General features: G+C 55.2%; 5 protein-coding genes and 2 non-coding genes across 7 annotated transcripts; 3 read left to right on the top strand and 4 right to left on the bottom strand.

Annotated features, from left to right (window-relative positions):
• The first annotated feature begins 109 nt into the window (after positions 1-109).
• Positions 110-1,875, top strand: BJ171DRAFT_218612 (uncharacterized protein). Its single transcript, XM_053106455.1, has 7 exons — positions 110-622; positions 763-825; positions 923-955; positions 1,068-1,267; positions 1,356-1,509; positions 1,597-1,648; positions 1,756-1,875. Exons 1-7 carry the CDS (start codon positions 492-494, stop codon positions 1,816-1,818), a joined length of 696 nt encoding a protein of 231 aa, XP_052963212.1. The 5' UTR covers positions 110-491; the 3' UTR covers positions 1,819-1,875.
• Positions 1,876-2,866: 991 nt separating this feature from the next.
• Positions 2,867-4,749, top strand: BJ171DRAFT_218601 (uncharacterized protein). Its single transcript, XM_053106453.1, has 8 exons — positions 2,867-2,905; positions 3,042-3,122; positions 3,239-3,384; positions 3,481-3,577; positions 3,736-3,781; positions 3,861-3,923; positions 4,005-4,387; positions 4,488-4,749. The coding sequence occupies exons 2-7, from the start codon at positions 3,102-3,104 to the stop codon at positions 4,379-4,381; spliced, it is 750 nt and encodes a 249-aa protein (XP_052963211.1). The 5' UTR covers positions 2,867-2,905; positions 3,042-3,101; the 3' UTR covers positions 4,382-4,387; positions 4,488-4,749.
• BJ171DRAFT_218608 (surfeit locus protein 6-domain-containing protein) lies at positions 4,488-7,026 on the bottom strand. Its single transcript, XM_053106454.1, has 6 exons — positions 6,643-7,026; positions 6,377-6,460; positions 6,025-6,241; positions 5,648-5,871; positions 5,369-5,509; positions 4,488-5,043 (listed from the first exon to the last, which is right to left on the bottom strand). The coding sequence occupies exons 1-6, from the start codon at positions 6,787-6,789 to the stop codon at positions 4,696-4,698; spliced, it is 1,161 nt and encodes a 386-aa protein (XP_052963210.1). The 5' UTR covers positions 6,790-7,026; the 3' UTR covers positions 4,488-4,695.
• Positions 7,027-7,345: 319 nt separating this feature from the next.
• Positions 7,346-12,570, top strand: BJ171DRAFT_218575 (tRNA synthetases class I, catalytic domain-containing protein). The gene is made up of 14 exons (XM_053106452.1): positions 7,346-7,453; positions 7,582-7,687; positions 7,919-8,015; positions 8,130-8,292; positions 8,434-8,777; positions 8,928-9,086; positions 9,170-9,271; positions 9,428-9,702; positions 9,842-10,114; positions 10,315-10,471; positions 10,626-10,962; positions 11,174-11,536; positions 11,697-11,989; positions 12,135-12,570. The coding sequence occupies exons 1-14, from the start codon at positions 7,402-7,404 to the stop codon at positions 12,465-12,467; spliced, it is 3,054 nt and encodes a 1,017-aa protein (XP_052963209.1). The 5' UTR covers positions 7,346-7,401; the 3' UTR covers positions 12,468-12,570.
• Positions 12,571-13,050: 480 nt separating this feature from the next.
• Positions 13,051-13,123, bottom strand: BJ171DRAFT_t249. Its single transcript has one exon. It is a non-coding gene; the product is annotated as a tRNA-Thr (tRNA).
• Positions 13,124-13,128: 5 nt separating this feature from the next.
• Positions 13,129-13,200, bottom strand: BJ171DRAFT_t248. Its single transcript has one exon. It is a non-coding gene; the product is annotated as a tRNA-Glu (tRNA).
• A 570-nt stretch (positions 13,201-13,770) lies between these two features.
• On the bottom strand, positions 13,771-15,748 carry BJ171DRAFT_602006 (uncharacterized protein; the record flags this gene model as incomplete). Its single annotated transcript, XM_053115130.1, has 3 exons — positions 13,771-15,125; positions 15,421-15,451; positions 15,619-15,748. The coding sequence occupies 3 exons, from the start codon at positions 15,746-15,748 to the stop codon at positions 14,003-14,005; spliced, it is 1,284 nt and encodes a 427-aa protein (XP_052963208.1). The 3' UTR covers positions 13,771-14,002.
• Between the last annotated feature and the right edge of the window lie 1,096 nt (positions 15,749-16,844).

Here is a 16,844-nt window from a genome sequence, read left to right as displayed (position 1 = left end):
AAGCTGCCGAAGCCGGCTGGATCCGCGCGGCTGCGCAGTCGCAGCGAGGCCGGATTGATGGACATGCAGGATCCAGAACGAGGCGGCTGGCGCTCGTTGTGACGTGGGTGCTATTGGCTTGGCTCTGTTGAGTTGCCTGGTTGAGCTGCTTGGTTGAATTGCTTGGTTGAGTTGCCTGGTTGTGCTGCTTGGTTAAATTGCTTGGTTGAATTGCTTGGTTGTGTGGTGCCCCATCAGTATGCCCTTTTTGGGAAGCCCCACTGCTCCCGGTTTCGCGCCACTTGACGCATTGAGGTGAGCTCGTGTTGGATTCATCTGCGACAGACACCTCCCAGCCGACCGGCAACGCTCAGGGGCAGCAGTAGACCCGCCTCGGCCAAGAAAATCAGCTCCATCATAGCACTTCGAGCGGACCGCCGTGGCTGAGCCCGACACCGCATCTACACGACCAGGCCAGACGATCCCCTCCCCTAACCATCTATCCTCTGCCCATGAGTGCCACTGCCAGCATCGACTCCAAGGGCCTGATCGAGTGGGCAAACTGTCACGGACACAGTCTCACAACGACCCTGCAGACCATTCGCAGCCCAACCGAGGATCTCGACCCTGCATCGATCCAAAAGTAGGTGGCGCTGTGTCCGAAGCGGAAGTCCGAAGCAGGAAGTCAGAAGCAGGAACGCCGCTGCTCACCAGCAGGGCTGCCCAATTGCCGAACCAGGCCCTCGTGTGCTGTCTCTGACTTGGGTCTCTTATCTATTCAAGACTGTGTCGGTTGCAAACAAACCCTGTCTGGAGTTTCCTCGTCCAGCATGTTCTACCTCGAGAGTACGCCTGTCTTGTGGGCATGGGCTGAATCGGTCTTGCATGGCATCGCTTTAAGCTATCGCAGGCCCGTTGATTAATGCTGCATCGTGCCTTGTAGACAATACGACTCTGCCAGAGCATTGCTGAAAAGGTGATCTTCGTATCTGGTCCAGGTCTTTCTCGTTGGAGCACTGGGCAGTTTGCGACCTTCGACAGTCTCACTCATATTTTCCAATCCTCACTGACGAACTGCCGACGATCAGACAAACCCAGGGCAATCTTGACCCCAAGAAGACACCGCACTTGTTGCAGCTGAGGCAAAGCCTGCAGAAAGAACAGAACCGGATGGACACACTGCGTCAACGGCGTGAGCTTCTCCGAGCCAAAATCGCACAAAAGACGAATGATGTCGAAGCTCTGGAGGCACATTGTCAGGCCGTCGCGAAGGAGATCTGCCAATACGGTAGGTCCTTTGGATTGTGGACCAAGAGCACCGAGTCAGTACCCAGGGTCTGGGAGAATGCTGACCCACAATGGTGGCGGCCATACAGAGTCCCAATTAGCCAAATCCAAGACCACACTGGCTCTGAGGCGTCGGCAGCAGATGTTGGATCAGGCCCACGCCAAACTCTCGTCGCAGCAGATTCATGCCCAAAACGAATATCCGGCAATCATCAAGGGAGTCCTGTCAGACAGACTGGAGAGGTAGGCCGATTGAGCCGCCGGCCCCACCAGCTACCCACTTCAAGCAGCTCACAGGTCCTCGATCGCACCATTACTGCATCTGAACAGATCGCATCAGGCGCAGTTTGGCTCTGCCGATCCTCAGTCCGACAAGGCCTTGGTAAGCCCTTGAGCCCGAAGCGCTGCCTCTCCATTTTCTCTCCTGGACATGTCGATTGCATTTCATTCGGCTCACATGCGCTCCACCCCTATCCTGGTTCCGTGCAGGACGACGTCAATGAGGCTGTTGAAGGGATATACGCATACCTCTCAAACACGATCGGAAGGTAGCCACAGCGACTGCTAGCCGCACCACATGAGCCCGTTCGTCGTGCACATCCACATCCACCCTAACTCTGCGGTGCTTCAGCGGCACATCATCACCAGACTTGGAGCGCTTGGAAGAATACATGAAGGCCAGGGTGAGGATTTCGCGCATGTCGAGCGAGCAGCTGCAAAGTGCTCCACGGCGCTACGGACATAAGCGACATAAGCGACAGCCGGCCTCACTATAATGCTGAGTCATCTCGATTCCGCAGAAACGACTCTCGAAGGTGCCTTGTGCCTTCTTCCTGAGATGTCTCCTCTCGAACGCCGTGGAGATTCGCAGCAAGATCACCCGAGCGACGTACGTAGCTTCTTTGGTCTCCAAGCCATGATTTCTCTGTTCCTCAAGTCGGTCGCACTGACATCTCTTGGTTGCGGGTTCGCGCCTGCAACTTTTAGCCCGAACGCAACTCTCAGCGACTCTGAACACAAAAAACGCATTCATGACGCCGTTACGGTAAATCCTGGGTCATGCTGCAGCCATGGGAAGCAGCAATTCAATTGAAGTCGACAACGGTCATCCGGAGGATACTTATCCTCGTTTTCGCTCCACAGCAACTCTCGGACGGCCATGTCTCGCGACATATGGAATCGGAGCAGCATCTCAATGCCGTGCACCACGTTGCCAGTGAGATTCAAATCCACATTGGCAAGTTTAAGGAGCTGGTGACTCAAAAAGGGCTGATCCAGGAAGACGCTGTCGACTCGGTCGTGTAGGTGGAGTCAATCATAAGCATATATTGGGGCTGGCTATTTACAGGCGTACAGCCCCCTTTGACTTGATCGGCTGGCGCATCGAAGGAGCCTCAGTCGCTCTGCTATGCAGAGGAAGGATGTTCAACGCAAGACTCAGCTGTATGTCTCATCGTGTCTGCTGCGATAAAACAGCGGCCTCTATCTCAAGAAAGCTGAGCGATCTGGCAAGCAGGCTGTACTCCAGCACCTGGAGGAATACTGCAAGCAGCTCGAGAGCAGCGTCGATCAGAGTGAGCTCAAGTGGGCCAAACTCAAGGAAACCAAGGCCGATATCACTGCAGCCGAGAAGCGAATCGTAAGCCACACTGCAGCCCCGTCGACTGGGTGTCGATTTGGCAACATCGAGATTCAGCAGCCCTTTGCTTGAATGCAAAACCTCTGCCTGGATACATGCCTCTGTCGTACTGGCTGACCCTCTGTCGGCTCCACAGGGCCGCGAGCGAAAGATTATCGAGTACGTTGCTATAACGGCGCGATCCCTTCTCCAAAACATGTATCCTCGGATCCAACAGGTATCCTATAGAGCTCATGTCGCTAGTTTTGCTGGCATCGGGAACGGTGCGCTCGCCTGCTGCCTCGATCGCGCATTCGGCGCAGACTAACGCCGTGCTGTCGATGCTGCACTCAGAATCAAGACCAAGCGTATTCGAGTCTTACGTCGTTGTATCCCAGAATCCAAAACCTTGATCAATATCTGATCGGAAACGTACTGAGAGAGTACAAGGAGTTTCACCGCACCGATATCCTGAAGATGGAGCGAATCTTCATTAACGGGTAAGCAGTGAGGTCGTCGACAACGTGGCTACGGCTCCACCGACACCACACGGACTGTCACTCCTCCTCTCACTCGCGCACAAACTCTTCCAACAGACAATCTCGCTATCTAGCGCAATCGACGCCACGCCGGGGAGTATTTGATCCAATAGCCCAGAACCTTGGCAGAATCCTCCGCCTTCCGCCTGGCCGGGTGAGTAGTCAGCAATCGCTCTGGCGATGTCGTTGCCTTGATTGAGCATTGCTATGATCAGCGATCTTGTGTGCTCGCGCGGGTGGGGGGGGTCGCGAACTAACCCAACGACGGGCTTGTGACTGACCTCGATATCCCTCGCTGCCGGTTCTGATCAGTCGTTGGAGAGCATCGGTCACCATATTCGTTCGCTCGACGAGAGAAGTAAGTTGCCCACAGTTGCGCGGTTGAAGAGCATATACGAGTCCGAAGCGATAGCTCTAACTTTGATCGTACCTCCAAGCATCCCAAATGGAATCGCTGGTATTACTGTTCCGAGAACGAGACCAACGCTTGCTCGATCATGGTATGGAGACTGTCATGCCGTTGCTCCGAGCCGAGCCTCCACAGTCGACGCTAATGTGTCCCGTTACTGCACGATTTCCAGCGCGAGCCGTGCAGCGCAAGAGCGGAAACCCCGATGTAGCGCTGCGGTCGATCGGCTCCTTTTTGGAGAGACAGATTCAAATGCTCTCAGGTGAGCGCTCCGCCTTGAGTCCCTGCAGCCCAGCGCTGCGGCTCGATGACGACATTCGGATAGTGATGCAGAGTGTGCTCGGGCTGTTGATTTGTATGGAATGCATCAACATCGCAGTTGATGCACATGAACATGGCCGATTTGACACATGCGGCGCTTTGCAATGCAGGCTCCCTCAAAGACCAAGACAGCCGCTATCACGGCAAGATCATCCCGCAGCTGAGAGCCATTTGTGCCCGAGCCGACGAATCGCACTTGCTGTTTTGCCAAATCATGGAGCTGGCTGAGGAATGGTATGCGTCGCTGCGATTCAAACAGCAAACGTGACACAGTTCGTTGCCGAAGCCCCATACTCATTCTCGTCCCTTTGGTTACGAACGCAACTTGGCACAGGGGCCACATCGAAAACGACCAGTTGGTGGATCCCGCATGGCCAATGAGCTCGCTGCATGAACTTTGGCTGATGACCATTTCGAAACACTAAAGCCGTATGATCCCAGGACGTATGCAGCAATAAGACCCGCGTGGTGCCTGTCATACTTGTGCCAATCGCGGGGAGTGTGCAAGAATGGGATTTGTGTATTGAGCGAAGCGCCACGGCTCACTTCTTCTTCTTGAGACCGCCCTCGAATCCTGGCCGCTTCTTGCCCTTTGCTCCCTTGGCTTTCGTGCCCTCCATCCGTGCTTTGATGTTCTGCTCGCGCTTGGCGATTTTGTCAGATTGCTGTTTCCGGACCGTGGACTTGCGCTCTCCCCATTGCTTGGTAGACTTTGTCTTTTGCTTCTCGATGCGCTTGATGGTTTTCTTGAGCAGGGTGGGATCGTCCTTGAGCTTCTGTCCTTGTGCTAGTTGGTTTAGCCGCTTCCATTTTTCGGTCTCTTGGACTTGCTCTGCCTTTGAGGGATCGGCCTCTTTGAGCTGTTCAAGCTTCGCCTTCTTGTTCTCGATCTGCTCGGCCGGCAGTATTCAAGATAGCAGAGTAGAACGATACGTGGGTTAGCAATAGAGCTCGAAGTCTGGGACAGCGGACAGTCTGGGACTGGCGTGCTGGCGACATCGCGCCGACGACATTGCTCTGTGTAATATCGGTAGATAAAACCCAGCGACTGCCCAGTCTGCCCAATCCAGCCTTCAAACGCCTAAGAGACGGCCAATGAGGCACCGACGTCGCTCGCGCAACTGTAAACAACATCCAGAGCCAGTAGAGCAACCACACAAACTGCAATGGCACCCACGCTCCGCGAGAGCAACGTGCTAGTTTCCAGATACAGACCCTCTTCAGCTGGCTGAAGACATCTGCGTTCTGCTTCTTGCTGTTGCCATCGCCAAACTCCAGCGTGCCAAACGAAAGCTGCTCCTTGAGTCCACCCTTCTTTGATTTCTCGGCCGGTTCGGTGCTCTCGACCCGCATGCCCTGGGTAATTACATGTCTCGTCAGTCAGGACATCCCAAGAGTGTCGCCATATCCACAATGAGGGCAAAGGACATTTGGCTGGGACCACATCGTGATCTCGCGGCACAATTTTGCGACCGCGTGCTGATCGGTACTTACAACTGTATCCTGTGGCTTCTTCTGGGAATCCTTTTTAGAGGCCTCTTCTTTCTCGCGTTTTCGCTTGGTTCGCCGCTCCAGCACTTCGAGCCGCCCCTTGGCTATGGTGCCATCCGGCAGAGGCTCGCTCGGGGGTGCCTTTCGGTTTGCACGCAGCTCAGCGATGCGTGACTGCAGCTTGCTCTTGAGCTCCGCAATTCCAATCCGGGCCATAGGTTTCATGTCTTACAGCAAGAAGGGTGGCCCCAACCCGAGTGAGAAACTGCCAGGAAAACTAACCGACACCACCCGCCACATAACGGAGCCGACAATATGGCCGCCATCTATGCGCCAAGACAGGACAGGGCCAGCAATAGAAACCAAACAGAACTATGTACCTTGACTATGACGGATATTGGTGGTCTCATCTTCGCCCTCGTCGTCCTCCTGACCTTCCTCCTGGTCTTCATCGCCATCGTCGTCCTCGTCATGGTCATCGTCCTCATCATCATCATCATCATCATCATCATCCAGAGCATTTTCGGACTCGGCCTGTTGTCGGGCTGCGCGCGCCTTTTGAGCTTGCTCCATCGATACTTGGTTGTCGGGATCGAGCTTGCCGGTTATAACGATGGGTCTGGTCAGTCGACAGGCTGCAGCCACTTGACCACCAAATGGAGAATAATGGACGAAATCGCGCCTCCTGTCCAAGCCTGTCGGCAACATCCACCGCACTGCTCATGCATATACCTTGAGCTTCTTTGCCTTCTTGGTGGCCTCCTTTACAGCCTGCTTTGGGGCCTTGCCTTTCTTGTTGTGCATGAATTTTGACTCCTGAAACGGCAACAAGATATCGGCACAGATCATATGTGTCAACAGCGGCATTCCCATCGATCTCTATCGCATTTGGGGCCGGAACGCAGCCATCCAGGGTCGACGGAGCGTGTGCTGCCGGAAACGATTGCCGAGGGCAGATCGCGATGGTGGTGCGGCGAGAAGTGCATTCCGACACTCACAACTTCATTGTCTGTCGGGTGGATGTAATACTGTGCTGGAATGAGCTCGACGAGGCTGTTGATGGAGGTTTCGTATCGCTCAAGGCGATCCTGGAGATCGAAGTGCAGACACACAGAATCCCAATCGGCACAGGCGGCGTTGGCCATTGAGTGTGAGCGGGGCAAGCGAGATCATCGTCAGACAAAGCGCCTCGACAAAGCGGCGCACTGTATGCGAGCATGGGTAGCCAGTGCTGCTCTGGAGGCTTTCGCCTGGGGCTGCCGGATTTCGGCCTTGGTGTCGACCGCCCGAGATGCCCCCGACGGATTCGGGACATGCTGCACCCAGCCGTGATGCACTGGAGACCGAGCAAGCCGTGGCTCTTCGCACAAGAGCGGTGGCAGTGGCAGCGGCATACCGAGAGACCGTCGATCGTGTAAAGCATATTCGCAGGCGCAGTGGCTGTGGTTGCCTGGGACGGACGGGCGGCTTGACGGCGTTGGTGCTGGCCGAATGTTGCTGGGTGGGCGAGCACGACTCGAAGAAACCAAAAAGAAAAACTGCTGCGCGTGTGTCGCTGATGTCACGAGGCACAGAAAAAAAGGAGTGCGACCGAGGACAGGGCGAGAGCGCGGCGAGAGCGCAGCGAGGACCCGGCGAGGGCAGGCGCGTCCGCCCTTGGATGATCAAAATCCAACGCTGCTCGCCAGACACCAGGACCCAGCCAGGCTCAATCTGTCCGCTTGCCTGTCTGCCGGCTGCGTCTCCCGATCTGCACGATGGCTCCTCCGAAAGTGATCGTTTCCACCAAGGCCGCGGTGCAGCCCTTTGGTATGGCAGAGTCCCACGGTCCTGCAGCCGCGCCGAGGTGCTTTTGCATCGAGCCGGCCAAGCGTCTGGATGATATTGCCGCCTTTGGATGATTGATTGCTGACCCAACATCGCTGCTGCTTTCTCAGCCATCCTGGCCGCCGCCAGCTACATCAACAGCACCGTGAATTCAAATGCCATTTCGCTGTCCTATGACCACACCGAGGGCAAGGAAGCTGTTCTGCTTGCTGACCGGTAAGCCAACCGCAGCACCCGGCATTCTCCAACCCAGATCAGCATCCGGCGCAGCGAGTTCGACCAACCATGCGAAGGATACCGCTAGAGCGCACACGACTAAAGATGAGACCACTGCTCCGAAGCGGCCATGCGGACTCGCGCCTCAGCGAATTGCCTCGACATCGTCGTCCACATCGCGCCGTAGATCGCCTATATGGCAGCATTGCTGATGCCGATTCTTGCCTTTAGCGAGGAATTTGTCGGCACAAACAAGATCATTCGGTTCCTCGGCCGTACTTTCCCCAAGAGCAAGCTCTACGCGAACGACCCTGCCAACGCTGCGCAGGTAGAGTGCGTGCCGCATATGCGCTGGATCGCCGCTCTGTTTGATTATCGGCACCCTTCCTCCCCGAGCCTCGCGCAAGTGACTCAATTTACAATTCCAACCCGCTTTGGACAGGTCGACTTCTGGCTTGATCTGGTTCAGGACACGCTCTACACCAACGATTTCAAGCAGCTCGGCCCCATTTTGGAACGCCTCAACCACCACCTGAAGCTCCGATCGTTCTTTGTTGGATACAGCGTCACCCTGGCTGATATTGCTGTCTGGGGCGCTTTGCGAGGTACAGCTTTGGCGCGAGATGATGCGCTTCGCTGTATGTGAATCTGCCAACGCTCTCTGACACTGCAAGCCCGACGCCAATCGCTTGATCGCACCCGATCGTTATCATTGATTTGGCATGATCGATTCGTGAAACCCACAGGCAACGTCATCTTTGCTCGCCAAGTCAAGACCGGCAAAGATGTGGGCGAGTACCTTGGCCGATGGTACCAATTTATCTCCTCTCTGCCCTGGATCCAGGATGGTGTGAACGATCTCAACAAGTCCAAGGATGCTGGCAAGACCAAGAAAGCTGATCAGGGCTCCTTTGACATTGACCTTCCTGGGGCTGCTCCCGGCAAGGTGGTCACCCGCTTTCCTCCCGAGCCCAGTGGTTATCTCCACATTGGCCACGCCAAGGCCGCTCTTCTGAACGAGTATTTTGCGCGTTTGTACAATGGCAAGCTGCTGTTGCGCTTCGATGACACCAACCCCTCCAAGGAAAAGGTATGCCGGCCGGCCTTCATTCGCGCTCTGTGTCCTGTGCGTGGCCTTTGAAAAGGCGGTGCAAATGCCGACAGTATTTGTCAGACACGTATATTGATTGGGCTTTCTTTTGCTGCATGTGATCTGGAACGGCGCATCGCACCGATCCAGTCTGAGTTCGAGGAGAGCATCAAGGAGGACTTGTCTCTGCTTGAGATCACCCCAGACCAAGTCAGCCATACCTCGGACCACTTCCAAAGAATGTATGAACTAGCTATTGACCTGATCAAGAGCGGGAAAGCCTACGTCGACGATACGCCCCAGGAACAGGTATTTGTCGGAACGAGCCGAGCATTGCACCGCCCCTCCTCTGCGTCTGGGCTGCAGCCTAATTGCCACTCTGCATTGAAAAGATGCGCAACGAGAGAATGAGCGGCACCGAGTCCAAGAACCGGAACAACCCTGTTGAGACCAACCTCCAGCGCTTCGAGGAAATGCGCCAAGCCACTGAATACGTGAGTTGCCACGATTATCATGCAGATGACTTGTTTGACGGGGAGTATTTCCCAGATTATCGTGCTATCGTGCTATCGTGCTATCGTGCTATCGTGCTATATCGACCACCTTCCCAACGACACGGAGTCTGATTGATCCATCACACGCTGCCCCAGGGACTCCAATGCTGCCTCCGCGCCAAGATCGACATGAAGGCCAAGAACAAGGCACTGTGTGATCCTGTCATCTACCGCTGCAACCTGACCCCGCATCACTACACGGGCACCAAGTGGAAGATTTACCCGACCTACGACTTTGCCTGCCCGATTGTCGATGCCATTGAGGGTGTTACCCATGCTCTCCGTACCACCGAGTACCGTGACCGCAATGCCCAGTACGAATGGTTCCTGAAGGCCTTGAACCTGCGCAAGGTCCACATCTGGGAGTTTAGGTAAGTAAGGTGCCTCCCATCTGCACGCCGTGGTCCCAATTTTTGGTCGCGCAACACAACACAGGTGCCATACATGCTATAAACACGGATATTGGTGGCGCCATCCCAACATTCCTTTACCACTTGACGATGCTCGTAGCCGAATCAACTTTATCTACACCCTGCTGTCCAAGCGCAAGCTCACTTGGTTCGTCAACAACGGCCTCGTCGCCGGATGGGACGACCCTCGCTTCCCCACCATCCGTGGTGTTCGTCGTCGCGGCATGACCGTGGAAGCTCTTCGCAACTATATCCTGATGCAAGGCGCCTCCCAGAAGGATATGCTCTTGGAATGGGACAAGATCTGGTCCACCAACAAAAAGGCCATCGACCCCGTTGCCCCCAGGCATACGGCCCTCGATCGCCTGCGAATGTACGTGGCCGGTTTGAGCACGTGCCAATAACCTCTTCTTGCGCTCTGGCGAGAATCTCGTCATTTTTAGCGATGTCGACACGGTGGAACTCGGCGACAGGCCATTGAGTCCAGATACGCCACTGCGCCAACAGCGACACACTGCCGCACACTGCCGCACACTGCCGCACTAACCGCGGGTCCCTGACCATATAATCCAGCGCCAAATGCCAGATCATCGATAAACGATTTGATCCTCACGCAAAGGAACTGCCCAAGCACAAGAAGAACCCCGATGTGGGCGTTAAGCAGACAGTTTTCTCGCCCGAGATTTACCTCGAATGGGACGATGCCAAGGATCTCGAAGTCGGAGAGGAGGTAGGCATACTGTCCAACACCCGACTCCGAGCGCCGTAGCACCGCTATGTGGTACCTGGAGTTGATGGCGAATGATACCTTCATTGCGCTCCAACCACTCCAAGCTTCAAGCCAATCACGCTGACCGATCCATCCGACATCCACCCACACCTAGGTCACTCTCATGGACTGGGGCAACGCGATTGTTGAGAAGATCACCTGGAGTCTGGATGGATCCAGCTTCATTGCCATGATTGATCTCAAGCTCAACCTCGAAGGCGACTTCCGCAAGACCAAGAAGAAGCTCACTTGGCTGGCCCGTCCCCCATCAGACCCCCGCACTCCCCACGATGCTGAGACGGCGCCGATCCGCCTCACCCTGATTGAGTACACCTACTTGATCAACAAAAAGAAGCTCGAGGAAGATGATGAAGTCACCGACTGCCTGACCCCTGTCTCGATGTTCACCAAGGCCGCTTGGGGTGATGGAAACCTTCGCCATCTCAAGAAGGGTGAGGCTTTCTCATGTTGCTCTGCGCACCACTGCTGCGATGGAGACCCGGCTTTCCAAAAATAGGCCTTTCCCGCACGGATACGGACGGATACGGATACGGATACGGATATAAGGCCTCCTCCCCAGCACAGCAGATGTCGTCCAAAAGCAAGTTGGTACCACACTCAGCCGCAACCCCGTACTTATCTGCGTAATTTGTCGTTGTACAGGTGATATCATCCAGCTTGAGCGCAAGGGCTACTACATTTGCGACAAGGCGTATGACGCCGAGAAGCCGTTCTCGTCGGTAGATCTGATTCTTATTCCGGACGGCAAAGCGGCCAGCTTGAGCATCAAATCCGATGAGGCCCCTGCTTCCAAAGAGAAGGCTGCACCCAGCAAGGATGTCACACCACCCAAGGCCGCAAGCACCAAGGAGGTCGTAACCCCGAATGCAGGCGCCAAGCCAGTTGTGGCCGAGGCCCCCAAGTCCAAGCCCATGTACCATATCCCTCCGATTTACGGTACCAACGTTCAGCTGCCCGAGCCTAACTCCCTGCCCATGTACATCATCCCCAACATCTACGGACCAGGTGAGAACTGCATGATGCTAACAGCGCGATCCCCTGCGAAAGACAATTGTCCATGAAAGTGTTTGCTTGGGGTGCCGATTTGACCTACTCTGCGATGTACATATTGAGTTGCATAGATTCTATAACTCACCATGATCATACCATTGCCATCGCCACGCAGCCGAGATTGCGTCTGTCGAATCTGCTCCCGCTGCGGTTGTCGAGCCAGTGGAGGCACCAACCAAGATCAAAGCCTCCTCTAAGGAGGAGACCACCAAGGAGGTCGCCGCTGCGGCGCCTCAGGGCGAAGCCTCCCCAATCACCAAGCTCGACATCGTTGTTGGACACATTATTGATGTCAAGAAGCATCCTGACGCTGACTCCCTGTACGTTGAGCAGATCGATGTCGGTGAAGACAAACCCAGAGAGGTTGTTAGCGGCCTGGTCAAGTTCATGACTGAGGACGAAGTGCGAGTAAGTAAACTCACTCATGCAACGCAGCTGACACTGGTCTCCGGTCGAACTGTACTCTCGCATCGGTACCGCGGACAAGGACACGACCACCACCTCGCCTCCTTGATCGATAGCTGCTTATACGACCTGTTGGTCATGTTCGTAGGGCAAAACTATCCTGGTGCTCAAGAATATGAAACCCGCCAAGATGCGTGGCATCACGTCGTATGCGATGGTTCTTTGTGCCTCAAATGAGGACCACAGCAAGGTCGAGTTCCTGGTTCCTCCCGCCGGCAGCAAGCCAGGTGACAAAGTGTACTTTGAAGGATATCAAGGCGAGCCTGAAGCACAGCTCAATCCCAAAAAGAAGGTCTTTGAGACTGTTCAGCCCGACTTCACAACTCGTGACGACCTGGTCGCAACCTGGAACGGCATTCCCTTCAGGACCGCCAAGGGCGTCGTCAAAGCCAAATCCCTGAAGGCAGCCCATATCAAGTGAGCGGCATGACGGATACTCCTTGGGAACCCCGAATTCGGATGTCTGACATCAATACATATCGTGCTCACATTGTCCCGTTCAAGCGGAGCAATCAATATCTGGACTCTCCTGGCGACAAGCGGGGGAGCAGGCGACACAGGGAGAGAGAGCTGGGGAGGGGAGGGGGCGACGGGCGGATCAAACCGACATGGGGCGCTGAGCAGACAAAGAGAAACCGTTGCTTCGGACAAAAGCACGTCATAGTCGGATCATGCCGCACACTCGACTACCGACGGCCAAGTGGGTCAAGTTACCCTCGCGGGTACCCGTCCCATGGAGTCCGTCCGTCCCATGGAGCCCATCCGTATGGAGCCCATCCGTCCCATGGAGCCAGCCCATGACTCCAATATCTCATCGGCCGAGCCTGTCGCACCAGTGCGAGCGCCGATCGACGTCATTCGGCCAGATAAACGATCGAAAACACTCGCTCCACAAGCTGCTCGCGTGTTGAAGTGACCAGTTTCGATGTGAGCACGACATCGAGCAAGAACGGCGCAGAGGATAGTATGATGATGCGATTCAGGGATTAGAAAGGGCAAAAAAATGCCTTCTACCAGAATTGAACTGGTGACCTTCTGCTTACTAGAAGGACGCTCTGCCAACTGAGCCAAGAAGGCATGGATTCCGCATCGGGGAATCGAACCCCGGCCACCTCGGTGAAAGCGAGGGATCCTAGCCACTGGACCAATGCGGATCGACGTAAATTTTATCCAGTGCAAACTTGACCCCTAGAACATTCCACATCATCCGCATCCTCCCCGTCCCCTCCGACATGAGCGCTGCTGCCCTCGTAAACGGCACAACATCCCGACCTTATTGGCTGGAGATCGGATTACTGAAAGTGTCGGTGGACGAGCTCGGCAAAACTTGACATCGCCGTCCCTCCGCAAATAAGTCCTTTCGGGATAGAGAGCCGCGGCGAGGATTGTAAAATATCCTGGATCGCAAGGCCAGCACCAGTCCCACAGCCCAAAAGGGACGCTAAGGCAAAGTCTGAATAAAGACCCATCTATCGACTGCCTGGATCAATGCGGGCTTGCGGGTGGATTTCGCGGAAGCATATGCTGAATCCATTGGGACTTTATGGTGTTGGTCTTTACCCCTGGCTCCCTGGCTCACTGGCCTCCTGTCGACAATCAGCCGCCGTCCAACCCTCATGCTCCGTGAGTCATGGACATGGCCATCATATCTTGGACTCGCTTGTCATTATGTGCAAAAAATATCATCATCGAGTACTGTCACAGATCGCTCTTGTTTAATCATCGTCCGATCATCGATGTAGCCGAACCAAGTACCATTGTGTATCGCCACAGATGATTCAGAACATCAAAGTCAACCTGAACACACATTTTCATTATCTTTCCATTTTCAACCGAGAGAGCTTCCTCATTTTTCAAGCCGGGACTATTCTACTAATGGCAGGCCAAGCTTCTCAGTGCTCGTCCAGCCCCTCACCACTTTGCAGTCTCGACCATCCATAACCCAGGGACCGCTCACTAGTCTCTGAATTCAACGGACACAATCGAAAACAGTGGACCGAGGGCGTTGCTGAGCAGCTGTAGGAACTGTGGCGTTTCATGCGATCTGCTCAGAACGACTCGCCTGATCTGGCTCATGAATGGAAGCTGTGTGAGGGACCGCAGGCCCGTGGAACTCGACAAGTCAAGGGTGTGGATGCTTGGCATTGTTGCAGGGAGCCCTTCGAGTGTGTGGATCAGTGGAGGCAGGATCAGCACCTCGAGATGGTCCAGGTCCCGCAGCCCATGGAGACTCCCAAGATTGCGACAGAGGCGCAGATCCAAGAGGCGGAGGCGTGGGAATCGGGTACCGATGCCGTCAAGACTGAGGATGGTGTGCGGTAGATGGAGATTCCGCAGTCTCTCCAGGGTTGGAAGAGGTCGCAAGTCGTTCATGGCTGTGCTTGGGATGCTGGTGGTTTGCATGATCCGGAGGGTCACCACGTTCCGGAGTTCGTTGGGATGGCTCTGCAGGATGTTGGCAGCAAAGCCGCCAACCAGGGTGAGACTGATGTTGGTGAGGCGCTGCAAATAGAAGCGCTCGAACCCGAGCAGGGTGTTTCGTGGGATTCCAAAGGGCTGGTTGAGAAAGCGAACGACAAAGAGCCGATGGCTGGTCTCGCCGGATCTTGCGCGAGACTCGAAGGTGCTATCGAGAATGTTAGCCTCGTCGAGGAACCGGAATCGTTCAGCGGGCTCCAGGCGATCGAGAAAGTCAAAGTCAAGCCGAGCTGCGTTGGGTATGGATGTCCATGGATAGCTGACCAGGCTGTTGCACTGTTGAAGCAAGTGCTGGATCGACTCTCGTCGGGCCGAGTCACCACTCAGCTGCGACCACAACGGTTGCTCACGATTGTATTCGGTGATGGAGGCTGGAAGGAAAGGCGGCACTCGGCTGAGGAATTGGAGCAGGCCTTCGAGTATCTCGGGTGGAGGAGTGTCCGATCCGAAGTGTAAGCGGAAAGTGGCTTCGCTGATGCCAAGGTTCAGACAGATGTGTTGGATGAGCTCGCCTTGGCCGCTGCCTGGGTCTGGGCTTGGGTGGCCACGGCTCTGCAGCGACGATACTGGAGAGGCGTAAGGAGGCAGCTGGTCGCTGCGACTGGGTATGGGAGTCGGTGTCGAGAGACCTCTTGGGCTGGTCGTCGAGTATGAGGGCGAGGCTCTGGCTGTATCGTATCGCCTGTCGATGGCTGACCGTGGAGTGGCAAATACACGATCGGGATGGAGAGCCGACAGCGTTTGTCCGCACAGATCCGAGGGAGTTGCCCGGTGTGCCACGGACGATGCAATCGAATGTGCGGTGCTGGATTTCGATCGGGCTGATGAGACGGAAGAGGGGCTTCGATACAGTTGACTGGATGCCGAAGAGCCAAGGCGAGACAGCGAGACGGTACTTGCCCTGGAAGATGAGCGCAAGGGACTCTGCTGGACATGCAAGTGGCGACAACAGATTCTGGCATTTGTGCAGTGGGGGCAATCGACAGTGGGGCATTGGTCGCAAGGATTGAGGCACTTGGGCCTGTGGCAGTTGTTGCAGTGGTGATCGCACCTGGTGCGGTTGTTGGGGCTCTGACGACGAGGGCTGAACTCACCATCGCCGATATCGCCATCGTCGCCTCGCTTTCGCTTGGCCAGACCCTCAGCCACCGTCTCCGAGGCGGCGCTGACAAGGCCAATAATTCCCCTTGCAAGAGTTTTGGCAATGTTATCAACGAGCGACATTGCGGCCACCAAGCGTGATGCTGTGGGAAAGTGCGAGTGAGACTGAGGCGGGCGGAGGTTGCGGATGCAGGCCGGAACAGCAACGAAACGAACACAGCTCAATCGGACAGCGAGCAATTGCGGGAGGAGATGGGGGAGGAAAGTATCTTATAGCAGCAGTATGGCATCGGGCGAGTAGCTCTGTTGTCAATCAGGGGTAGTGCCAAAGGCGACTGCCATTGTCGAGGCGGTGGAGTGATTGCGTCGATCACAATCAAAGGCGACCACGATCCCAATCAAAGTGCTGCACTCGACCAAAAGTCAACGACAGCACCTCATCCAATCCACTTGAACAGCTGCGTCTGCTGCTTGATTGTTCTTCTCGAAGAGAAATCTTGCTCGCCGAGCCCTTGTTGCCACTGCAAAGTTGTTGTCAATTATGGCGACACATTCAGATGGAGGAGACAGCATGCAGCGAATGCTGTTGACTGCCTGCAGCGCATAGCCCCGCGCGAGCATCAAGCTGACGGGTGGCATAGGACTCTAGCAGATTCTGCCACAGTCTGACCTTCATCCTTGCCCCGAGCATTTGCAGGGCGTGGTCCTGAGTGTAAGCGAAGTGATATTCGACATCAAATACCATCCTATCCTATCGAATCAAATGTCAGCCTTTGTGCATGTCTTGCCTGATGTGGCTCCAGAGCAAATACATCAAAACAGCCTGTGAGTAGCATTTACCCACCTCGACCCAGGGATATATTAATTCGATGCAATGTTGGTAGCCCACAGCGGGTGGTCGTAGCAGTCGAGCGTCAGAAACAACAGGCAGTGAGACAGTTGCTGCGAGCATCCCATCGTCCGAGGTATGGGACAGCCAGCAGATGCAATGGCTGGGTTATTGTGATAGCGGGCTATTGTGATAGCGGGTTATTGTGATGGCTGGGCACTCTCAACCTTCCTCGCCGCATCAATGGACTCATTGCGCTGAATCCGTTCATTGATCGGGTTGTTTCGAGGACGCTTCTCGGGCCAATCTCGCCGGGCTCGAATCAGAGCATTGTGCCAATCAGCATTTCCAGACGTGGGCATGATTGGATTGAGACAGACACCTGTCTCA

This window comes from Polychytrium aggregatum, assembly GCF_025602895.1.
Source record: "Polychytrium aggregatum strain JEL109 chromosome Unknown BJ171scaffold_42, whole genome shotgun sequence".
NCBI classification, from domain to species: Eukaryota; Fungi; Chytridiomycota; class Chytridiomycetes; order Polychytriales; genus Polychytrium; species Polychytrium aggregatum.
Note: the sequence above shows the minus strand (reverse complement) of the source record. Positions and strands in the feature narration are given on the sequence as shown.